This window comes from Belonocnema kinseyi, chromosome 3, assembly GCF_010883055.1.
Source record: "Belonocnema kinseyi isolate 2016_QV_RU_SX_M_011 chromosome 3, B_treatae_v1, whole genome shotgun sequence".
NCBI classification, from domain to species: Eukaryota; Metazoa; Arthropoda; class Insecta; order Hymenoptera; family Cynipidae; genus Belonocnema; species Belonocnema kinseyi.
The window spans coordinates 154,674,487-154,700,961 of NC_046659.1; the positions used below are offsets into that span (position 1 = coordinate 154,674,487).

Genomic DNA, 26,475 nt, shown 5'->3' on the forward strand with positions numbered 1-26,475 from the left:
TGACCTCTGGTAACTCTAAACATAATATTTATTAAATAATTTTAATAAAGTTATTCCTCTTCATGACAAAATAACACTTTTTACACCCCCAACACGTGTATTTCTCAATCAGCTGATTTCTGAAGCTCTTGGTTTCGGTTCGTCTCGCCTCTTGGAACCAAGTTTAAACATCTTTCCTGATTGGTTCATTTTTCTGTTTCGTCTGCTCTGGTGACCGCTGTCTCACGTCACCGATGTCAATGTTTATTATTGAGTTTTAAAATATTAAAATTGAGGAAGAATGTCCCTTTTCCCCGCATATTCAACTGGAAGAAATATTCAAGATTCAAGTTCCAGCGATGTCGAGGATTTATCCAAAGGTAACTTCACTTTTAATTCATAAAATCGTTACAATTTTCAAAGCATAACCTCAAAAAAAGATGTAAATAAAAAGGTTTTGAACTTTGTGGTTTAAAAAATACACAGAATTTTTAAACTAAACAAAAATAGGCCTTTGAAGATTATTAAATTTTTGATTATTTAATAGGGCATAGCGTGAAATTCGAATTTCTAATATTACTTTACTATTTCCCTGAAAAGCAAATGTGTTGAAAATTAAACTCTTTTTTTTTTGAAAATTCAACCTTTTGGGTAGATAAATTACCTATTTTGTTTTAAAATTCTAATATTTGGTTTAAAATTTGTCTTTGTGGCATTCATTCTCTTTCTTACTGAAAAATCTTTCTTTGTTGAAACTCCAACTCTTATCTTGCTGCAAATTCCTTTTTTTTGTCTGAAAATTAATTTTGTAACTAAAAATTCGATTATTACACTTCTGGTTCAAAATAATTATTTAAAAAATTTAAAACTCAAGTATTTGGTTGAAAATTCGACTTTTTGGTAGACTATCTCTGGTTCAAAATTTCTCTTTTCGGGTAGAAAATTAATCTTCTTGGTTGAAAATACAACCTTTTGGGTAGAAAAATGAACTATTTTTGTAGAAAATTCGTCTTTTCGGCTTGAAAATTTAATAATTTGAATTCCTTCTCTTTGTTAACTGAAAAATTTTTCTTTTGTTGAAAATTCAACTCTTATTTTGTTGATTTTTTTTAAATCTGAAAAAGTAATGTTGTAGCTCAAAATTCGGCTATTACATTTCTGTTTTTAAAATTAATTTAAAAAAATAAAAAATGCAGGTAAGTTAAATGTCCCAGTAATCGTGAAACTTTGTTATAATTTGAATATATTGTTAAAAAAAATATGTTAAAAGTAACAGTTAATGATAAAACCCACTTATTTTAAAAATTTTACAACAACGAGTAGAAACTACATTAATTAAAATTAAATAAAAAGCAAGAAAATTGATATCTCGATTAGTGGGACTTTTACCTTATTTGGTTCAAAAATTGTATTTTTTGGTAAAAAATTAATCTTCCTGCTCTAAAATGCAGTCTTATCGGTAAAAAATTCAACTATTTGATTGAAAATTCAATTCTTTTGTTAAAAATTCGTGTTTTTTGTCTAAACATTAATTTCTTAATTAAAAATTCGTCTATTGCAATTCTGGTTGAAAATTTATTTCCAAAAATTCAAGTATTTAATTGAATATTCTTTTTTTGTAGGAAATTGATCTCCTCGCTTGAAAATTTAACCTTTTGTGTAGAAAACTGCACTATTTTGGTAGAAAATTCTAATATTTGGTTAAAAATTAAACAGTTTTGTAGAAAATTCGTCTTTTTGGCTTGAAAATTCAATAATTCGATTGAATTCCTTTTCTTTCTTAACTGAAAAATCTTTCTTTCATGAAAATTCGTTTATTTTTTTGTCTGCAAATTTATTATGTAACTAAAAATTCGACTATTGATCTTCTGGCTAAAAATTAATTTTGTTTAAAATTCAAATTTCAAGTATTTAGTTGAAAATTCGTCTTTTTGGTAGAAAATTAATCTCTTTGGTTGAAAATTCCTCCTTTCGGGTAGAAAATTCAATTTTTTCAGCAGAAAATTCAAGTATTTGGTTGAATTTTCAACGAATAGCCTCAAAGTTCATCTATTTGGTTGAAAATGATTGTTTTTAGGTTGAAAATTGAACTGTTTTTTAGAAAATTCGTTTATTTAGCTGGAAAATTAAAAAAAAGTTAAATACTTTGTTTTTCCACGAATAATGTAATAGTAGATATTTCAATAAAAAATAGTTTTATTTTAAATAAAGAACCGTAAATATTCAACAAAAAAAGGAAAATTTTGATCAGAATATTTGAATCCTAAACCAAAAAAGTTTTCAACCAAATACCATAGTTACTTTTATCCAAAAAGAGATTAAATTTCTGATAAAACAGATAAATTTTTGGACCAAAAAGACAAATTAAAAAAAATGGTTGGATTTTCAATCAAGAAATATTTTAGGTGAATTTTCAACAGAAAGTTAATTTTCTAAAAAAATAGTTGAATTTTTAACAAAATAATATTTTTAGGTAAAGATATTATCGCCTGGAAGATACTCCTGCAAAAAAAAATTTATAAATGGAAATAGAATTTCGCTGAAAAAGTAAACTATGATTAATAAAAATCAATTTAAAAAAAATGTTAAGAAGTGACAGAAAAAATTAAAATACAAAAAATATTTCTAAAATAATTATATTTGATAAGTTTTCAACCTTTTTCAAACATTTTTTTTTCAAAAGTCGTGACTTGTGATTCTGTAACAACAAATATTATTTATCTCGTTTTTTGTGATTACATCAATTGTTTTTTACAAATTTCCAAATTTATTTCTAAGTGTTTATAAATATTATTGACCGAAGAGAACATTTAAATTGTAAATAATTGTTTAATATTGAGAAATAATTCTGTTTTTAACATTTTGCTACCCCATTATAATCTATAATTTCTCAACTCTTACATTTTCAAGGAGATAAGAACAATTAAATTATGGTAAAAACTTGTTTTGAAGAATTTGAAAAAAATGTAGAAGCTTTTTAATAATTTTGAAAAATTTGTAGATAAAATATTTTTAACGATTTCTGGATACGTTTTATATAAATTAGGTTTAATTTTAAGTGAATAATTTTTTTAGTTTTTAAGATTTAAAAATTTGTTGGAAAAAAATATGGAAGCAGTAGAGACAAATATTTTAATTTTTTAAGAATGAAACAAATTTTAGGTAAACTCAATTTTGCACTATTTCAAGAGAATGAAAAAAAATCTTAAGATTCATGGGAAAATTTCAAATATTTTTTTTCCTAATGAATTCTAAGAATAATTTGGAAAAGATGATTAAATGCTTTAAAATATATCCTAGATTTTTTTTAAAGGGCGTAAAAGATTGTAAAGAAAAATTTTGCCATAATACATAATTTCAGACCAAATTTAAGCAAGTTTGACATAATGATTTTTTATCTTGAAAAATAAAATTTTAAAGAATATTTAAAAAGATTTCAAAACATTTTAAAAGCATTATAAAGTTTTTAAATAAGAATCTCAAAGATTTGGAGTAAATTGTTTTAATTTTTCAGAATTAAACAAAGATATCACGAAAAGTTTGAATAATTTAAAAAGATCAGAAGATTTGACAATTTTGAAAGGATTCAAAAAGGAATTTTCCTAATATCTACGGGAAAATTATTTATCGCTTTTTATTTTGAAAAATGAACTTTAAAAGAAAATTGAAAAGGATTTCAAAACATTTCAAAAGATTTGCTTAAATTTGGAAAAAGAGTAGAAGATTTTAAAGGAAAATGTTTCAATTTGGTAACATTAAAAAATCACAATAAAAATTGAGTCAATTCAAGAAATATTTAGAAGATTTGAACAGATTGAAAAAGAATTTTTTACTGTAAAAGATTTAAAAAATAGATTTTAAGCGAAAAGCTTAGAAGCTTTAAAATAATTTGTAAATGTTTAAAGTGAATAAACAAATTTTTTTTTAATTCCTAGGCAAATTTGGAAGACTTGTAGGCAAATTTTTACATTTTGAATGATTTTTCGAAATTTTAAGAAAAATTCAAATCAAATAAAAATGTTTTTAAGTTTATAAGAGGTTTTGAATAGATTAACAATATTTTAAAACATAGAAGCGTTTTCGAAAGCTTATCAAATACTTTTTATTTCTTACAAAATTTAAACTAATAAATGTTTTTTTTAATCTCCAATATACTTTTTAGACATGTTTGAAATATTAAAAAATATTTTCTTATTTTTTCAAGAATATTAAAAAATTTATATTTATATAAATTTAAAAAAACTAATCATAATTATTTTTATGTAAGTAATTGCAATATTTGTGTGTGTAAATAATATGTAAAAAGCATTCAGTGTTAAATCAAAATATTGTTTCTATTTGTTTCTATACTAAATTTTCTATACTATTAAAAAAGATCGCAAGGAATTGCAATTTATTTTAAGAGATTTCAAGTGATTAACAATTTTTTGGGGTATTTCGAAAGTTTCCAAGGAATTTTTAAGAGCTTTAAAAGATTGCAAAAAGATTTCAAAGGATTGAAAGCATATAAGACTATTTTAAAGGATTCCAGGAAGTTTCAAGAGATTAAAAATTTTTTTTTTAAATATCATCAGATTCTATGTAATTTTACGAGAATTCTAAGGGATTCTATAATATTTTAATCAAATTTCAATTAATTTATGGATTTCAAAGAATTTTAAAGATTTCAAGAGAGTTTAAAATATTCCAAGCATCCAAAAATTGTTCACTGATTAGAACTATCAAAAATTTTAAATATATTTCAATTATTTGATATGATTCAAAATGATTTTAAAGATTTGAGGATATTTAAAAAAGTTCCAAGTAATTTTCAAAAGCTTTAACAATTTTCAAAGAAATTGAAATATTTTAGGGCACTTAATCGGTTCAAGGCATTTTGAAGAGCTTTCAAAAGTTTCAAGGAATTTTAAAGGATTTGATCAATTTTAGGGAATTTTAAAAGATTCTAAACCATTTTCAAGAGATTTAAAAAAAATTCAAGAGATTTTTACGGATTTTAATGATTCTGTGGGATGTAAGCCAATTTTCATACGGTAGTAAATAAAAGTTTTATAATATTTTAAAAGATTCCGAAGGACTTTCTAAGATTCCCGAGGATTTTAATGATTTTATGAAATTGAAAAAGCTCATATAAAAAATGTACCGAAAAAAATTGAAAGTACATGTTTTGATAACATTCGCTACTTTTTTACCAAATGGTAGAATTTTCGAATAATAAAGATAAATTTTTGAACAAAAATGAAATAGTTCAATTTTTAACCAAAATGATGAGTTTTCAAATACCAAGATTAAGTTTCTACTAGAAATACAAATTTTCCACTAAAAAAATAAAATTTCATCAAAAAATGGAATGGTGAAATTGTCAGATAAAAAAAAATTCCAAAAATACAGTTCAGTTTGTAACAAAAGGAGGAAATTTTGATTTTAATAAATTTTAAAAAGATTTTTAAAAATTTTGATAGTAATAAACTTTTGACTAAAGTAATAAATCTTCAACCAAAAATATTACTCTTTAACAAAGTAGTATAACTTTGAACTAAAAAATATGAAATTTCAACGAAAAGTTAAATAGTTGATATTTCAACAACAGCAGCAAAACATTTGAATATTAAACAAAAAACAGTTCAATTTAAGCAAAAAAGACCATTTTTAAATATCCCAAAGTATAACAAAATAATTAGATTTTCAACTAAAACTAATTAAATTTCAACCAAAAAGTTGAATTTTAAATGTAAATACTAATTTTTAACAAAAGCAAAATATTTTTAACATATAAGTTACATTTGTATTCAAATAAATTAATGTTTAACAACACCAAATGAATTTTTAAGCAATAAGAATAATTTTCTAATAAAGGTAATTTTCAAAAACATAGTTAAATTTTCAACAAAAAAATCAATTTTCAGAAAAGAAAAACGACTTTTAAAAAATTAGTAACATTTTCAACCGAAAAATGATTTTAAAACTAAAAAGATGAATTGTTAAGTGTAATGATTAATTTTTAATCAAAAAAGACGACTTGTCAATAAAATACACGAATTTGAATCCAAATGGTTGATTTTTAAACTGAAAGAGGCGATTTTTTATCGAAACAAACAAAAAATTTCACCCACATACTTTATTTTAAAACAAAGAGATGTTTCTATAACAAACGACCTTAAATATAATAGTTGATATTTCAAGCAAAAATGTTTTAAATTAGAAGCCCTAGAATTCAACCAAAAAGGACGAATTTTCAATAAATCGTGTAATTTTGCAGAAAAATAATTGGTCTTTAACCAAAAATAAAACAAATAAAGGACAAACTTTCATCAAAATATTTAAATTTTTTACAAAGAGAAGAAACTTCAACCGATAAAATTTTAATAAAAAATAGTTGAATTCATAAAAAAGAGGATTTTTCTCCAAAACAGTTGGATTTTTAATTTGAGAAAATGTTGTTTTTTTACTTATAACGTGCTTTTAATAAACAATAATGTTATATTGATAAAATTGAGAACTATGCAAGAAAAACATTTTTCCTGAATTCTTTTAAATTCGTTTGAGTTCTTTGGAATGCTCTTGAATTTTTCGAAATCCACTCAAGTCAATGGATTTAAAAACGTTATTTTTAGTTTCTTTTTTAATTACCCCTGAAGTCTAACTCACCCTCAATTCTTAGGTATTTCATGAAATTAAAAAAAATGTCTAAACTGATTTCAAGCTGACTGGATTCTATGATTTTTTCCATATTTTATATTTTTTAATTTTTTTCTGATTAATTTGATAATTTTTAATTCGACCTGCATCCATATAAATTTCATCGAATTCTGTTAAATTAATGAGAAAATTAGTCACATTATTAATGCACATTGGTTACTTTTTCGGGTTTAATAGAACGCCTTTTCACTTTTTTAAAAGCAAATTAGGGCTTTTAGGATATTAAAAATTTATTAATTTAAAATTGTATTATTCCATTTAAAAAAATGCTATACTGAAAATGATACCAGATTGTAATTTTGGTCTTCAAATTTTTTGCTAGTGTTAGCGCCATGTATTTTACGCAACTTCCTATTATTTAAAGACTTTCGTTTATTTAAAATTTTTACAGACAATTCAAACACATGGCTCACTAATTCAAGTTTCAAATCAGAAATCGCCTTCACAAGACCAGTAATTTATATATCATCAACCTCATCTGAAGATGATTCTATCCAAATATTATCCTACCCGGAAGTAGAAAAAGTTCCTGATAAAGCAATAGCTTTAATTAGTGATTCGAGTGAAGACGAGCGTCAGAAATCTAAAAAGCGTCAGAAAAAGAAAAAGAAAAAGGGCAAGCGGAAAGTTAAGACAGAAAAAAAGTATGAAAAACAGGTTGAAAATGTATATACAGAGGATAAAATTCGTGATAAGAGAATGTGCACTGTGGAAACTCTATGTTCGAGAGTCAGACCTTATTATAATTCCTCGCAAAGAAATCTAGGTTTTATTTCTGCAAAATACTCAAAAAAGAAGGCTTTTCCTAGATATTATCTTACCAATATTGATGCACAAAAGGCCAAAAAGCATGATACAGTTATTAAAAGAACAAAATCTCTTGAGAAGCCTGAAGAGCCTTTGCCTGAATGGTGTGTGAATATTGATGAGGAGCGAAAAAATAGAACGCAGGAATTCAATGAGAAATTGGAGGAAAATCCACACGATGTCGAATTGTGGCTTCGATATGTAGATTTTCAGGTAAATTTTTACTAAATAGTTTTTCTTCAAATATTTCTTTTGCACAGTGTGACCAGACATCCTGATTTTCTCATTTTGCTGTGCTGTATGTTCTGATTTTGTATGCCTAAATAAGAAAATCCGCGATTTTTATTACGTGGACATAAATTTTGCTCACAGTTTCCAAATTTCAAAAACTTGATATATGTGAAATTTTACTAATATTTAAAAAGAAACGAAAACTTCGAATTGTCTCAAAAATTGGAAGCTCAGAAAAGAGTTAAAAATAATTAACATATGGTACAGATTTTATTCAATTATTGAAATAAAAATGTTGATCTCCAAAAATTTTTTTTGAATTTATAAACTTAGGGAATAAACATAGCATTTTATTATTTTGTTGAAAATTGATATTTTTGTGATGAAAATTCCACATTTTGAATAAAAATTTTGGTCATTGACTGAAAAAAAATTCTTTGTTAAAAATTCTTCTTTTTAGTTTAAAAGTTCATCTGTTCTAGAAGTTTTATCTTTTTTGGCTAAAAATCCAACTGCATGTTTTTTATTGTATTACAAATAATACACTTTTTGTTGAAAGTGGAACTACTTTGTTCAAATTTAATTCTTGTCATTGATTCATCATTTTCATTCAACATTTTTTTTTACAAAAATTTAATTATTCCATTTTTGGTTGAAAATTTATCTTTATTTGTTGAAAATTCATGTATTTTGTTGAAAAATTAATTTCCGTGTTTAAAAATAACTATTTTGTTGAAAATTTGTTTTTTAGTTAACAATTAATTATTTAACTGAAAATATAACAATTCCATTCTTGGTTGAAAATTAATCTTTTTTTTTTTGCTGAAAATTAGTTTTCTTTGTTACAAATTAATTTTTATTTTGAAAATTAATTTACATTATTAAAAATTATTTTTTTATTTGTTGACGATTTGTTTGTTAGTTTATATTTTTTGTTGAAAAGTTCATTTTGGTGGTTAAAAATTTAACTATTTTGATGAAAATTCGTTTTTTGGTTAAAAATTAATTATTTAACTGAAAATGTAACAATTCCATTTTTGGTTGAAAATTAATATTTTTTTTGTTGAAAATTAATTTTCTTTGTTAAAAATTTAACGCTTTTGTTGAAAATTCGTTTTGTTTTTTATTTAAAAAAATTTTTTAGCTGGAAATTGATGTATATTGTTGACATTTCGTCTTCTTGGTAGAAATTTCAAGGTTCATCATTATCGTGAAAAATTAATTTCTTTGGTAAAAAATTTAAGTACTGTGTTGAAAATTATTATTTTTTGTCGAGAATTACTTATTATTTTATTATTATTATTATTATGGTCAAAAATACAACTATTTGGTGTAAAAAATATTTTTTAAATTAAAGATTCATCATTATAGTTGGATTTTGTATTTTTGTGAAGAATTTAATTACCGTGTTGAATTTTTTTTGTCCATAATTATTTTTTAACTACAAATTTAACTTTTTGTTTGGATAAAAAGTTATCTTCTTTAATTGAAAATTCATATATTTTGTTGACATTTTTTTTTTGTTGAATTCAATTGCTTTTCTTTTCAAATTAAAATTTTGTTGTTGAAATATCAAGTATAACATTTTTCATTTTAAAATTCAACTACTGAATTGAAATTGGAACTATTTTGTTAGAGATTCATTGTTTGTTGTTGATGATTGATCATTTTAATTTAAACAACTTTTTTTTGAAAATTTAACTATTATGTTTAAAATTCGTTTTCAAATGCTTTAAAATTAATTTCTTTTTTCTAAAAGTTTTAATATTCCATTTTTTGTTGAAAATTTATATTTTATAGTTGACGGTTCTCGAATTTCGTTGAAAATTATTTTCTGTGGTTAAAAATTGAACTATTTTGTTAAAAATTAGTTTTAAAAAAAAAATTTTTCAGCTCAAAATATAATAGTTCCATTTTTGGTTGAAATTTGATCTTGTTTAGTTGAAAATTGATGCATTTTGTTGAAAATTCGTCTTCTTGGTAGAAAATTAACTTTGATAATTGAAAACTCGTCCTTTTGATCATAAATTCAAATATTTGGTTCAAAATTCATTTTTTAATTTAAGATTCATCTTTATGGTGAAAAATTCACTTATTGGGATAAAAATGTAACTACTGCGTCGACAAGTCTTCTCTTTTTTTGACGTGGATTTATTTTTTTAACTAAAAATTGACTTCTTCGTGTTAGGTTGAAAATGTATCTTTAGTTGAAAATTCAACTAATTTATCAAAAATTCGTCTTTTTTGGTCGAAATGTCAACTATTTGATTCAAAATTTATTTTTATTATTGAAGATTCATAATTATGGTTGAAAATTTCATTTTTGTTATTGTTAATAATTTAACTACTGTGTTGAAATTTTGTATGACCGAGAATTAATTTTTGAACTAACAATTGAACTAGTTATTTGGGTTGAAAATGTATCTTTTTTTTTGCTGAAGATTCATTCATTTCGTAAAATGTATTTTTTGTAGAAAATTAATCTTTTTGGATTGACATTTATTATTTTATTAAAGGTTCCTCATCATAGTTGAAAATTCATTCCTCTTTTTAAAACTTTAACTATTTTGTTAACAATTCATCTCCTAAAAAAAAACAATTTTATTGGTTGAATCTTAATTTCTTTGTTTAAAAATATAACATGAACTAAGAATGTATAACAGGAACAATGAAAAGTTGCTCAGGGAAAATTCGGGGAAAGTTACGAAATTTCAAGACTAGTATTTTGTAGCGACCCTTTTTTTCAAATAATTTGCCTCAAATTAAATTATATTAGGGCTGGGGAAAATTAGAGGTTGAAGGGGCTGAGAAGTGGAATAATTTCCTGATTTTCTGATTAAGCCATCTGGTCCCCTTGCTTTTGTATCTCTCTAAATAACTATATTTTTTTACAGGATGTTATTGTGACTTATCAACCTTTAAGTACAAATTCACGATTGGCGTGTCAAAAAAAATTGGCTATTGTTGAGAAGGCTTTAGAGAAAAATTCGGATTCCGTTGAGCTTTTAAAAACAAAATTAGCACTTATGTTGGAACTCACACCAGCAGATCAATTTTCGACTGATGTTGATGCCCTTCTCGACAAAGACTCAGGAAATATTATTTTCTGGCAAGCTCTAATTATGGCCAATCAGTCTTCAGTTGCTTTGTGCACGGTACCAAGTGTGCTGAATTTATTCACCAGATGTTTTTTCATTCTTCGACAACGGTCGAGAACAAATTCTCGTATCTACGATACCCAAATTTTAGGTTTGTAAGAAAATAAGAAATTATTATTTACAGGCCTTGGACTCAGTACACTATTTTACACTTTTTTTTGAACGACGATACTATTTTACTACTATTTCGAACAAAAATTACACTGAAATTATGAATTTTTAAGATAAAAAGAAGATCTTTTGACCAACCAGCTGGATTTGGAACCAGATAGCCACATTTTCAAACAAAAAATGAATTATCAAGAAATTACATAAGTTTTGCACGAAACAGTTGCATTTTCTACCAAATTGTTGAATTTTTCAGCTAAACAGACGGTTTATGTACAAAACAGAAAAATTCCCTACAAAATAGTTAAATTTTTAACAGAAAACGTTATAGTTGATATTTAAACCATAAAAGATTTTAATTAAAAATCAAAAACAGTTTAACAGAAACAGAAAAGATGAATTTTCAACGAAAAGCTTGAATCATCAACTAAAACAGATTAATTTTTAAACATACATTGCATTTTTAATCAAAGAATTGATTTTCCAGCAAAATATACAAATTTTAAACCAAACATATATTTTTTTACCAAATAGTTCAATTTTAAACTAAAAAGATTTATAATGTGTCAAAAATTTATTTCCGTGGTTGAAAATTTAACTATTTTGTTGAAAATTCGTTTTCAATTGCTTGCATTTTTTTTAATCAAAATTTTAAGAATTCATTTTTGGTTGAAAGTTTACTTTTTATTTATTTTATTACTTTTTAACCGTAAAGTTACATATTTAACAAACAAAATTTTCTATAAAAAATACTAATTTTTAAAAAATGAATATATTTTCTATTAAATATTTAAATTTTTAAAGAAGAGGATTAATTTCAACAAAACAGTTGCATCTTCAATCTGAAAATACTAATTTTCAACAAAAAAATATAGTATTTGATATTTAAACTGCAAAATATTTTAATTTTAAATCAAAAACAGATGAAAATAAACAAAAAAGGTGAATTTTCAACGAAATTCTTGAATCTTCAAGTAAAACAGATTAATATTTAACTATAAATTGCATTTTTAATCAAAGAAATTTAACAAAGCTCATACATTTTAACCAAATATTTGATTTTCTCTACCGGAAAATTCGAATTTTCAACAAATTTTGGAAAAAAAAATTTCAACCAAAATTTGGAACAATGTATATGATGTTAGTCAAAATACGATCAGATTTTTTTTAGTCTATATTTTTTTCGTTTCTAACAATTTTAAACTGAATAGTTGAATTGTTAAGCTAAAAAATCAATTTGTAACAAAAAATTATTAAGTGTAATTTTTATTGAGGAGAATTAATTTTCAATACATTTTTTTTTTTCTCAAAAACAGTTTAATTTGGTACCAAATTGTTGAATCTTATACCAAATTGTAAAATTTTCAAGCCAAAAGGAACATTTTTTATAAAATATTTGAATTTTTAACCCGAAAATATAGATTTTATAACAAGAAAATTATTTTTCAACCGATCAGTTGAATTTTCAACAAAATAGTTCAATTTTCAGTTAAAAAAAAATTATTTCGACCCAAAAGAATCGATAGTTTCAACTAAAATAAAAAAATGTCAACCAAAGAAATGAACTTTTAAGAAAGTAGTTCAATTTTTAGCCAAGGAGTTGAGTTTTTAATGTAAAAAGATGAATTTAAAACAGAAAAAATTTTAATTAAACAATTGCATTTTTAACCAAAAAATTTATTTTATTCCAAAAAATACGAGTTTCAACAATATACATCAATTTTCGATCAAATTGTTTATTTTTGGGGCCGGAAATAAGAATTTTTTACAAAATAGTTTGATTTTCAACTGAAAAATGATTATTTTTAACAGTCGAATTTTCAACCAAGAAGTATGATATTTTAAGAAAGCGTTTAATTTTCTAAAAAATAATTCAATTTTGAACCAAATAATAATAAAACTTTGAAATCAGAAAAAGGGGAAAGACTGCCGTGTGCAATAAACAAATAGTGATTTTGATAATTTATTCAGAAGGAAAAACATTAAAAATAAACACTGAAATTCATTTTTCATAATTAAAAAATGTTGTGACACTACTTTGACACTATTTTTTATCTCTAAAGTGAGTCCGAAGCTTGCATTTAAAATTATTGTAATTCATTCAGTTTATAATACGTAATTCTAAAATCGTTCACTTTACAATTTTTTTATTTTAGGTATCTTTATTTTTGTGCGCACATTTTCAATTTAAAAAATTTTTAAATTTAGTTTTTAAGACTTGAAAAATATAAAGCGCTTGAAATTAAGAATTTTTTATATGTATTTTTGTAAATTGATCAACTGTAGAAATATAATAATTAATTATTTTTAAAATTCAACTCTAGTTCGAGTATTAAAAATTTAACAATAATAGATTTTACAAGACGATTTTGAATCTGTTCAAAATTAAATTATTGACAGATTTTAATGTTAAAAATGCAACTATTTCAATTTAAAAAAATTTAATTTTAATTCGAAATTGTTTTATTTCGTTTATAAAAAATTACTTAAGATTCTGATCTTTGAATATTAAAGATTAGGGCAAATGAAAAAATGGTCAGGGAAAAATGCGTGAATTTATAATTAATTTATTTGCCTTGTATTTGGTTAAAAATTCAACTTCTTTGTTTCAAATTAACTTTTTAGCAAAGAAATTCAAAATTTTCTTTTGAAAATCGTCTTTTTGGTTGAAATATTGATATTTTTAGTAAAAAATTCATATTCTTTTATTAATCTTCTATGATTAATCTTTTTTGGAAAATTCATTTTTTATTGTTGAATTGAAATGTTTTTTTATTTAAATTTAAAACCTTTTTTCGAAATATCTACTCTCACATTACTTGTTAAAAATTTATCTTTTTTTTTTTTGAAAATTGAACTGTTTTGTTAAAGACTGGATTATCTCTTAAAAAATAATTTTTTCTTGAGAATTAACAATTTTAGTTAAAAATGTATTTCTTGGCTTGAAAATTCTTTTTTTTTTGGTTGAAAATAAAATTATTTAACTGAAAATGTAACTATTTCAGTTGAATATTTATCAGTTTAATTACAAATTAATCTCTTTGGTTGAAAGTTTTACTATTAAAATTTGTTTAATTGAGTTTTTTAACTGAAAATGTAACTTCCATTTTTGGTTTGAAAATGTATATTTTCAGTTCGAAATTTGTCTTTTTGATAGAAAATTTATCTTAATAGTTAAACAAAATATTCTTTTTTGTTAAAAATGCAACGGTTTTGTGGAAAATTAACTTTCATGTGGAAAATTCTTATTCAGTATTTTAGTTTAAAACTCTTTGCTTTGATTGAAAACTCATTTTTAATTGTTGAAAATGATTTTTTGTTGTTGCTGAAATTCGAAAATTTCCATTTTTAGTTGTAAATTGATCTTCTTGGATGAAAATTGGAGTATTTATTTAAAAACTTAAATAATTTACGAATATAATTTAAAAACCTAAAAAAATTTATTTTGTTATCCTTTATGGTAGAAAATAAATCTTCTTGGTTAAAAATTTGTCTCTTTGATTTTAAAGTGATCTGTTTAGATAAAAATTTCATATTTTCTGGTTGAAATATCAACTGTTACTATTTGTTGAGAATTCTTTGTATTTAAAATTCTATTTTGTATTATATTCTATCTTATTTTGTTGAAGATTTATCTCTTTAGTTCCAAAATTCAAATATTTGGTTTTAAATGTAACAGTTTGGCTAAAATTGACCATTTTTGGGTTGAAATTTGAACTACTTTATTGAGAATTGAATTATTTTATTTAAGAGTCATCTTTTTTAGTCGATAATTAGCTTTTTGATTAAACATTCGTCTTTTTGGATGGAAAATCTGTCCTCTTTTTATTGAAAATTCATTTTTTTGTTTTTGAAAATTTAACTGTTTTCTAAAAAACGCAATTGGTTGAAAATACAACTGTTTTCGGTTTAATTGTTTTTTAAAGTTTGATTATTTGGTAGAAAGTCATTAAATTGGTTACAATTTCGACTATTTTCTTAAAAATTTATCGTTTTTGGTAAATAATTCAACAGTTTTCTTTGAAAATTTATCCTTTTGGATTGAAAATTCATCTTTTATGTTAGAGAAATCATAATTTTATGACATAAATTAATAAAAAATTGTAAAAATTTTTATTTTTAATCTGAAATTACTTTATCGCTTTTATAAATTCTATGTTAAAAAATTTACATGCCTAAAATGTTGACATTTAAATCATTATCGTCAGAAAAACTGAAAAATGAGTTAAAAATCAGGGAATTTTGGAAAATGAAGTTTTGCGTCCACTCTGCTTCAAATGAAGGAATTTTCAGCTCTAAAACGTCCAATTTTTTTATCTCAGTGATTGTGACAATTCATTTTTTAATTAGGAAAAAACCGGAAATTTTTTTCTTCAAATCTAACGGCCACCTCGAAAATTTAAAAATAATATTTATTTTGAAATCAAGTAGTGCTCTTATTTTAAACGCTTAAACTTTTTTTTAGGAATGACCTACCAATGTTTAACGTTTCTTAGACATGGAGGATTTTGGGAACAGATGTGGGAAACAATAAGGATGAACCTTTGCCTGAATCTTAATCTCAGTAAAGAGAGTCTGCGGTTTCAAAGTTCAATAGATGAAAAGAATCTTAGTAAGTAATACAGGGTGTCTGGTGACCTTGAAAACCTGGAAATCTCCTTGATTTTTTCACAAAAACCTTGCACTTTAATTATTCTTTTTTTTTCTTTCTTTTAAAACAGTAATTTTATCGACATGCGATGAGTAATTTAAATCTTTTAGCCTATTATGAAAGAAACACCTCACTTAGAAAAAATCTTGCTGCTGAAAATTTTATTATTCGTCAAGATATAATTTACCTTTTGTTTATTACAGAATAAATAAAAATATTTCAAGGCACTTTTTGTTGAGGTGTTCAACTTAGAAATTATAAAAATTTTCAGTTTGAAATTTCGATGTTAATTCAGTTTCAGAATTAGAATAAACCCTTTTAATACAACGGATTTTTCGAGTGGTTACCACTCGGTTTTTGAGTGTACAGTAGATTTCAAAAGGTTACAAAATATTTCTAAAGATTTCGAAATATTTCAAACATTTCAAAATATTTTAAATATTTTTCACATTTCATAAAGATTTCACGAATGTTAACGATTTATAAAAGGCGCGCACGCCAGATTTCAATAAAGATTTCACAGAAATTTCACAAACATTTTAAAACTTTAAAGATTTAAAGGATTTCAAAGATTTGAAATGGGTACGGCACACCAAATTTCAAAGATTTGAAAAATTTGAAACGATTTCAGGAGATTTTAAAACATTTTAGAAGATTTAAAAATATTTCAAATAATTCAATGACTTCAACGAATATAAAAAAATTTTCCAAATAAAGATTTAAAAAAGATTTTATAAACATTTCAAAATATTTCACAAAGATTTTAAGGATTTCAAATATACAAAAAGATTTCGAACATTTCATAAAGATTTTAAACAATTTCAAAATTTGTTAGGAGTTATCAAAAGATTTGACTAAGATTTGTAATAATTTAAATAATTCCAACGAATTCACAAAAATTTCAAACATTGCACAAAGATTTTAAAACTTTCAAAAGATTTTAAAGATTTTCAAACATTTCAAAGATTTTAAACGATTTAAAAATGTTTGGCAAGATTTCAAACGATTACAAAAGATTTCACAAATATTTTAAAGAATTCTTAAGGATTTCAAAAAATTTAAAAGATTTTTAATGATTTAAAAAGGTACAGCACAACATATTTCAAAGATTTAAAAACATTTTAAATATTTTAAACGATATCAAAATTATTTATAAGATTTTAAAAGATTTAACAAAGATTACAAATATTTCAGTGATTTTAAACGATTACAACCAATTTCATAAAGATTTCACAAATATTTGAAATATTATACAAAAGCTTTAAAAAATTCCAAAAGATTCATCAAAGATTTCACCGAAATTTGAAGCTTTCACTAAGGTTTGCAATACTTCACAAAGATTTTAAAAGATTTCACAAAGATTTCAATGATTTGAAAGACATTAGAAAAATTAAAAAATATTCCTAAAAATTTCACAAAGACGACTCATGTTCGCAAAAAATTAAGAATTTGTTTATTTAGGATTCGGCTTTCTTTAGAAATTTTTGGCCCATAAAAAATGAAATCGCTCATTTTTTACTTGTATGACAAACGTTTATTTTATTATTTGATGTAAAAAAGGAGATCTGGAAAATTTTGATTTCCTGATCTAGAAAATCTGGAAAAGACCTTGAATTTTGTTCTTAAAAATCGCTAGACACCCTGTAATAGAAATTGATTGTTTTTTTTTTATAAATTTAAGGATGATTTAGGTCATTAAAAATATATTCTTCTTCAGTTGGGTTAGAGGAAGTTATACTGACATCAAAATTGCCGTTAAATCAATTGTGGCTTCGAGTGGAATCGCTGAGGGAAAGATGTCACTGGATCAGTGTTACAAGTGATCAACTCGAATTAGTTGGCGATTCAAAGCGATTTGTTTTATCAGAAGATGTCGCTGATTTCGTTCATCCAGTGGTCTCTAATCATTCAAATTTTCAACTGGCAGTCTACGCGCTACTTTCTTTGAAAGTTCCTCTCTTGCCGACTCGCTACAATACACTCAAGGTAAAAAAAAAAAATAAAATTTAATTAAAAAATCGGGAATTCACTTCTGATGCTAGCAAAATTCAAGTTTTTGAATATTTTAATAATTTTCTTCAATTTATAGAAGTGATTTCAACTTTATCTCTATTTGCAGAGCAAATAAAAAATGTGCTCATTAGATTACGGATTTATTCACTATTTCAGGATTTATGGATCTTAGATTTTTCAGATTATCTCAGTTTACTCTAATTTCATTATAATTTATTATTGTTCAAGAGGACTTATTTTTTTGGCATTAGTTAGCATTTGTTCTCATGCATGTAACTAGGGTTTTTTTTCATTAGGAAATTAAGAAGATAATTTAAGATACTTGTTATTAATAAACCTGTTTTATTAATTAAAAAGAGAGCTTGTCATCTCATTTAAAGAATTTAACGTTCCTTGAGTCTGATTTTGTATATTTTCATCTATACCTTATGGGAGAAAGAATTTTTACTTCTCTTCCATTATAAGAAAAAATTTTTGCAATTTTTTGCTTTTTAAGATTTTTTTCGCTGACTTAAGTACAGAAATACAGAAACAATCATTTTCTAAATTTTTTCAAAAAATGGATTAATCACGTTTTATTTGCTCACTCCTAACTTATCCGATTTAGAACAAGAAATTTTACAAATAATTATCGTTTTTATTTTAGGACGAGGAGTTTCGGTATAGAAATATAATTTCTCTTGGAACAGGAAATTTTTAAAAAGAATTTTAATTCGGATTTAGAAGAAAGGAGTTTAAAAAATCCCTCTTTAAAATCAGAATTCGTCACAATTTAAAAGTTGCCGCTTCCACAGGAAAAAAAGTACTTCAAGTAGTTTTTAGATTTTTCAGAATTGAAATAGAAAATTTTGTTCGTTGCGAATTTATTTTTTTTTAGTTAAAAATTCAACTACTTGCGGTTTTAACTTAAAGTATTTTATTGAACATTTTTTTAAGATGAACTCTTTTTGAAAATTTAACTATTTTCTTGAAAATCATTTTTTTTATCAAGCATTGGATTTTTAATGAAAAATTAAACTATTCTGTTTTTGGTTGAAAATTTATCTTTTTTTAATGAAAATTCAACGAGTTGGTTAGAAAATAATATTTTTTATTGAATAATTAAACTATTTGGTTGAAAATTAATTTTTTCAACTGTGAATTTAACTGTTACTTTTTTGGTTAAAAATTGATTTTTTCTAGTTAAAAATTCAACAATTTGTCTGAAAAACTGTATTTTTTAATTAAAAATTCAACTATTTCGTTGAAAATTCACCTACTTTGTTAAAAAATCTTTTTTCTCTTTTGAAGTTAATCTCCTTGTTTAAAAATTTTGTTCGGTTAAAATTTCAAGTATTTTAGTTAAATAATTATCATTTTAGTTGAAAATACATCTTTTAGGTTGGAAATGAAATTACTTGATTGAAAATTGAAAGAATTTACATCCAAATAGTTAAGTTTTCAACACAATAATTAATTTTTCAGCAATAAAATAGTGGAATTTTTAAACAAATTAATTAATTTTTAAGCTGCAAAGATAAATTCTCAACGAAAAATGCATTATTTAATTTTTCAACCAAAAAAAGATTCAATTTCTACCAAAAGAGATCAATTGTAAAACCAAAAAGATTAATTTTGTACCAAAAAATAAAATTTTCGACGAAATATTTACATTTTAAAATAAAGAGTGGAATTTTCAATAAAATAATTAAATTTCCAACAATATAGTTGAAATCTAATGAAAAAGAGACAAATTTTCAACAAAATAAGTAAACTTGAAACCAAATACGTTGAATTTTCAAACTAGAAAGTTGAAATTTCAACCAAAAAAAGACGAATTTTTTGACAAAAGAGTTGATTTTTTGACCAAAAATATTTTTCAATAAAAAAAAATGTTAAGCAACTTAATTTCAGCAAAAGCTATTTTAACTTTTATCCTAATAGTTGAATTTTTATCCTATAAAGATGAATTCTCATTAAAAAAATTATAGTTAATATTTTAACAAAAAAGATTAATTTTTTACAAAAAGAGATACATTCTTTAACGAAAAAGTCGAATTTTTGAAAAGGAACATTAATTTTCAATAATATTAATTATGAATGAATGAATTATTATTATTATTATTAATTTTCAATAATATACTTGAAATTCAATGCAAGAGAGACGAATTTTCAACAAAATAGTTGAATTTTTACCAAAATAATCGAATTTTGGACAAAAGAATTAAATTTTCATCAATACAGTTATTGTCTAGTGGAAAAAGACGAATTTTCAACGAAGTAATTCAATTTTAAATCAAAACCAGCTGAATTCAACCAAAAAGACGTTTTTTTTTAACATATTAGTTGTATCCTCCACCAAAACAGATTAATTTTTTACAAAAAATTTAGATTTTCACGTAAAAAACAACTTAATATCTATGAAATGAAATTAATTTTGAACTAAAAAAGGATTTTTTAAACAAAAGTGTTAAATTTCTTATGAAGAAAGATTTTTCTATCAAAAAGAAAAAATTGCAACTAAACTGTTCAATTTTCAAGTTAAAAAGACAAATCATCTTGAAAACAGTTGAATTTTCAACCAAATAGAAGAATACATTCTACCAAACTGTTCAGATTTTAACCAGAATGTTCAACAAAATAGTTGAATCATGTGCAAAAATGTTGAATTTTCAAGATAAAAAGACGAATTTTCTACAAATAAGTTGAGTTTTCAACAAAAAAGTTCTTTTGCAACCAAATAAGATCAAGTTTCTACCAAAACGGATGAATTTTTAAATCATAAAGTTGAATTTTCGAAAAATAGTTTTAAATTTTCAATTAAAAATTTACTTTTCAACAAAAAAGTTGATATGTAACAATATAGTTGAATTTTGTACAAAATTTTTGAATTTTCAAGCTGAAAAGACGAATTTTATACAACTAAATTGAATTTTCACTTAAAAGGTTAATTTGCAACCAAAGAGTAGAATTTTCTACGAAATTGTAAAAATTTCAAGCTAAAAAGAAGAATTTTCCACAAAAAGTTACATTTTGAACTAACAAAAATGAAATTTCTACCAAACGAGATAATTTTTAAATTTAAAAAAACTGAATTTTCGATAAAAGAGTTAATAATTTTCAATAAATAAGTTAATTTGGAACAAAAAAGTTAATCTGCAAAACAAAATAGTTAATTTTCTATCAAATTTAAGAACTTTCAAGATATTAAGAAAACGATTTTTCTACAAATTAGTGGACAAAAAAGTTAATTTGCAACCAAAGAGTTGAATTTTCTACAAAATTTTTGAATTTTCAAGCTGAAAAGACGAATTTTATACAAATAAGATGCATTTTCACTTAAAAGTTTCATTTGCAACCAAAGAGTGGAATTTTCTACGAAATTGTTAAAATTTCAAGCTTAAAAGACGAATTTTCTACAAGAGAGTTAATTTTTCAATCCGAAAATATGAACTGTCAAGAAAAATTCAATTTTTGAATTAATTTTCTAACAAAAATAAAATTTCTACCAAACGAGATAATTTTTAAATAAAAAAAACGAATTTTCGATAAAAGGGTTAACAATAAATAAATAAGTTAATTTGGAACAAAAAAGTTAATCTGCAGCAAAAAAGTTAATTTTCTACTAAATTTAAGAACTTTGAAGATATTAAAAAACGAATTTTCTACAAATTAGTTGACAACAAAGTTCATTTGCAACCAAAGAGTTGAATTTTCTGCAAAATGTTGAAATTCCGAGCTAAAAAGACGAATTTTGGGCAAATAAGTTGAATTTTCTACAAAAAAGTTGACTCGCAACCAAACAGTGGAATCTTCGACAACATTGTTGAAATTTAAAGCTAAAAATACGAATTTTTTACAAAACAATGGAAGTTTAAACCCAAAAATATGAATTTTCAAGAAAAATTTAATTTTTAAATCAATTAGATGAATTTTGGCAAAATAGTTTTTCTCAACCAAAGCAGATTAATTTTGTAAGAAACAGTTGCATTTTCTACTAAAAAAAATTTTAATTTCCACCAAAAGAGATCATTTTTAAAACAGAAAGATAAGTTTTCGAACAAGGAATTAAAAATGTTCAATTTTCAAAATTTTCAAAAAAAAAAGGTAACTTTCAGCAAAAAATTGCATTTGTAACAAAATCTTTGATTTTCTACCAAATTGTTTAACTTTTAAGCTACTAAAAAAATAAATTTGTTACAAATTAGTAGAATAAAAGACGAATTTTCTACAAATAAGTTTAATTTTAATATGAATTTACAAAAAGAATAATTTAATTTTTAAATCAATTAGGCGAATTTTTTACAAAAAATTAGTTGATTACTCAACCAAAGCAGATTGATTTTCTATCAGAAAGATGCATTTTTAACTAAATAAAAGGAAATTTCTACCAAAATGGATGAATTTTTAGATCGAAAAGATGAATTTTCGATAAAAAAAATAGAATTTTCATCCTAAAAATATGAAATTTAAATGGAAAACGTAATTTTCAATAAAATAGTTAATTTGCAACCAAATAGTTGAATGTTCTACCAAAATGTTGACTTTTCAAGCGAAAAAGACGAATTTTCAAAAATCAGTTCAACAAAACAGTTAAATTTTCTACCCGAATATATGAATTTTCAATCAAAATTTTCTGCGAAAAATTATACCCCGGAAAATCTAGAAATACCCGGAAAAAACTTGAAATTGTCAAGTAATTTTTTTCTAGGATTTGAAATTTTTTTTTGAGGATTTAAGGAATTGAAAAACAATTTTTTCCATTCCAGGACTTGGGTTTAAAGGAACTGAATTGGATTTTTGATTCTTCAGAAGTTTTACTGCCCCTTGCTTATCCTTGTGTGGGAGAAATGACTGGCCATCTTAAAAGAAAATCTCTAATCGAAAACGTGATAGAAGGACAGTTAACATCGGGGCCCCAATTTTTGAGATTCCACCCAGCTCAGGAACCTTATTTAGATTTTGTGAGATCCGCATTTCGAGTAATTGCTGATGCTCTGCCGTCTTCTCAGCGAACAAGTATTTATGTCTGGTGGTTACGATTCGAAAGACTGCTGGTTTATTTCGGAAAAGATGATCCACTCAAGAGCGACAATAGGTGAGAAACTCTTTTTTTTAAATCAGTTTTCAGGTCGTTTCAGGGTGGCTACTCAAATCTAAAAAAAAAAATCCAAGCGAATTACCGGGTTTTTCGATAAAAAAATTACATTTTTTCCGGTTGAATTTAAAAATATTATATTGATAATTACTTAATATTAATTTCTTTATCATATAAATTTTGAAAAGAATTAAACATTTTAGAATTCTAAGGTAAAATATTTAATGTAAATTGTTTTTAAAAAAATGTTGAATTTTTAAAAGATGAGATTCATTTCATAGCTGAAAATTATAATCTTTTACAAAAAATATTTGACTTTTAAACCCGAGAAGATTAATTTTCAACAAAAATTTCATTTTCAACCAGGAGAAATCATTTTTCGACCAAAAATTTAGTTGTTAATCAAAACGTTGCATTTATAAACAAATAATTGAATATTCAACCGAGAAAGATGAATTTTCAGTAAAAAATATGAATTTTTAACAAAATAGTTGGGTTTACTATCTCAAAAGTAGATTTTTTTACTACAAATTTGTCTTTCAAACAAAAAATGATTAAATTTAACAACAAAATTGATTTTCAACCAAGCAGTTGAATTTATAACCAAATATCTGAAATTTCAATCCAAAAGGAAGAGTATTTTAGAAGAATGTTGAGTTTTTAAACAAGAAAGAGGAATTTTAAACAAAAGAGTGAGTTTTACAACTAGAAAGTAGAATGTTTTACAAAAAATTCGACTTCTATACCCGAAAAAATGAATTTTCAATCAAAAAGTTAATTTTCAACCACGAAAAATTAATTTTCAATGAAACAGTTGCATATATAAGCAAATAGTTAAAGTTTCAAGCCAAAAAGACGAATGTTTTAGTAGGCAGTTGAGTTTTTAACCAAGAAAGGTAATTTTTTTAACCACAAAGATGAATTTTTTTACAAAAGAGTTGAGTTTTATAGCTAAAAAATATAATTTTTATCAACAAATTTGTCTCTTAACCAATAGAAGATAAATTTTCAACAAAAATGTGAATTTTCAACCACGAAAAATGAATTAAAAAAAAATTTAACCAAATAGTTGCATTTATAGTCAAATAGTTCAAGTTGAAAGCCAGAGGAATCTTTTCGAAGGCTACTAAGCTTTTAACCAAGGAAGGTAATTTTTTAACCAAAAAGATGAATTTTCAACCAAACATTTGAGTTTTCCAGCTAAAAAGTAGAATGTTTTACAAAAAAATTTACTTTTTTACCCGAAAAGATGGATTTTGAACAAAAAAGTTCATTTTTAACCACATAAAATTAATTTTTAAAAAATTAATTAAAAATTGATAATTTTCAAAATAATAATTAATTTTCAATCAAACAGTTGTATTTATAAGCAAATAATTGCAGTTTGAAGCCAAAAATACGATCTTTTACAAATAAGTTAAATTTTTAACCAAGAAAGTAAAATTTTCAACAAAAAAGTTTGGTTTTCTAGATAAAAGGTATCATTTTTCACAAAAAATTATACTTTTTTACCCGAAGAGATGGATTTTCAAGAAAAAAAGTTAACCAAGATTAATTTAAGAATATTAATTTTTAACCAGAAAATGCATTTATTACCAAATAGTTCAAGTTTCAAGCAAAACAGACGAATATAGATTTTAAAATCCTAAAAGTAAAAGGAAAAATTCCCGGTTTTCTAAAAAAAATCATGGCTATTTTTACGCATTTTCCCAGTGCTCAAAATTTCAGGGATTTTTTTTTAAAGTCAGGGACCATTTTCGAGTGCATGCTTTTTTTTTTAATTGCAATATTAAAATTTTATTTATTGAAAATTATAATAGTGAAAACTCGTCACTTATGTTGAAAATATAACTATATATTAAAAAAAAATTGTTTATGAAAATTATTTTTTTCAAGCTGAAAATTTTACTAATTATTTCAATTGAATATTCTATTATTTTTGTTGAAAATTCCTCTCCCTTTTGGGTAAAAATGTATCTTCATAGGAGAAAATTCAGCTTCTTGGTTGAAAATTCAACTATTCTAGAAAAATATTCATCATTTTAGTTGAAAATTCATGACTTTGGTTAAACATTAATTCATTTTGACGGAAAATTTAACTATTAAATTTTTAGTTAACAATTGATCATTTTTCTAGTTGAAAATGCATGTATTTTGTTGAAAATTCGTATTTCTTGGTAGACATTAATCTTGGTTTTAATGGAAGATTCATAATTATAATAAAAAATTCATCACTTTATTAGAAAATGTAACTATTATTTACAAAATTCGTTTTTTTGTTGTATTTTTTTAACTTAAAATTTAACTATTACAATTGAATATTCCACTGTTTTATTTTAAAATACTTCTCTTTGGATGAAAAATAATTTGTTTAAACTGCAGATTGGATTAGTCAATCTTTGGTTAACAATTTATCTTTTCTAGTTGAAAAATTATATATTTTGTTGAAAAGTTTGATATTTTTTGGTAGAAAATTAAACTTTTTGTTTGAAAATTGATCTTTATAATTCAAAATTCATCTTTTAGGTTGAAAATTTAAGTATTTCAGTAGAATATGCATAATTTTGGATGAAAATTCATCTTTTTGGTGGAAAAGAAAACTGCTTGGTTGAAAGTTAAACTCTTTTGTTAAAAAATCATTTTTTTTTTAAATTCATCTATTCCAATTGAAAATTCATCATTTTAGTTGAAAATTGATGACTTTAGTCAAATGTTTTTGTATGAAAAATTAATTTTTTAATGGAAAATTAATTTTTCATGGAAAATTTAATATGAACTATTCCAGTTTTGGTTCTTTAATTGAGATTTTTTTATTTAAAATTCAACTTTTTGGTTGAAAATTAATTTTTTTTTTTAAAATAAATGTTCTTGTTCGAAAATTCATGTTCTGGGTTAAAAATTTAAGATTCTTGTAGAATATAGTATTCTTCATTTTAGCTGAATTTTTTTTAAAATAAAACTATTTGGTTGAAAGTTAAATTCTTTTGTTACAAAATCATAATTTGGCTTTAAAATTTATTTATTGCAATTGAAAATTCATCATTTTAGTAGAAAGTTGATGACTTTGGTCAAATGTTATTGTGTGGAAAACTAATTTTTTAATGGAAAATTAATTTTTTCATGGAAAATTTAATATGAACTATTCCAGTTTTGGTTTGTAATTGATCCTTTTCAATTAAAAATTCAACTTTTTGGTTGAAAATTAATCTTTTTGTTTGAAAATTAATCTTCTTGTTCGTAAATTCATCTTTTGGGTTGAAAATTTAAGATTCCAGTAGAATATTCTTCATTTTAGCTGAAAATTAATCTTTTTCTTTTTAAATAAAACTATTTGGTTGAAAGTTAAATTCTTTTGTTAAAAAATAATAATTTTGTTTTAAAATTCGTCTATTCCAATTGGAAATTCATAATTTTAGTTGAAAATTAATGACTTTAGTCAAATGTTTTTGTTTGGAAAATTAATTTTTAATGGCAAATTTAACATTAATTATTCCAGTTTTGGTTCGTAATTGGTCCTTTTTAATTCAAAATTCAACTTTTTGGTTGAAAATTAATCTTTTTGTTTGAAAATTAATCTTCTTGTTCGAAAATTCATCTTTTGGGTTGAAAATTTAAGTATTCCAGTAGAATATTCATCATTTTAGATGAAAATTAGTCTTTTTGGTGGAAAATAGAACTGCTTGGTTGAAAGTTCAACTTTTTTGTTAAAAAATCATCATTTTGTTTTAAAATTCATCTATTCCAATTGAAAA

The 26,475-nt window shown here is 23.5% G+C and overlaps 1 protein-coding gene across 1 annotated transcript in view; it reads left to right on the forward strand.

Annotated features, from left to right (window-relative positions):
• Positions 1-201: 201 nt before the first annotated feature.
• Positions 202-26,475, forward strand: part of LOC117168909 (nuclear exosome regulator NRDE2) — a 34,999-nt gene continuing 8,725 nt past the window's right edge. Inside the window, exons 1-6 of the mRNA XM_033354848.1 lie at positions 202-359; positions 7,070-7,698; positions 10,611-10,965; positions 15,448-15,594; positions 17,351-17,619; positions 22,395-22,723. Coding sequence (XP_033210739.1) covers positions 281-359; positions 7,070-7,698; positions 10,611-10,965; positions 15,448-15,594; positions 17,351-17,619; positions 22,395-22,723 — 1,808 coding nt within the window. The 5' untranslated portion in view covers positions 202-280. The remainder of the gene's footprint in view (positions 360-7,069; positions 7,699-10,610; positions 10,966-15,447; positions 15,595-17,350; positions 17,620-22,394; positions 22,724-26,475) is intronic.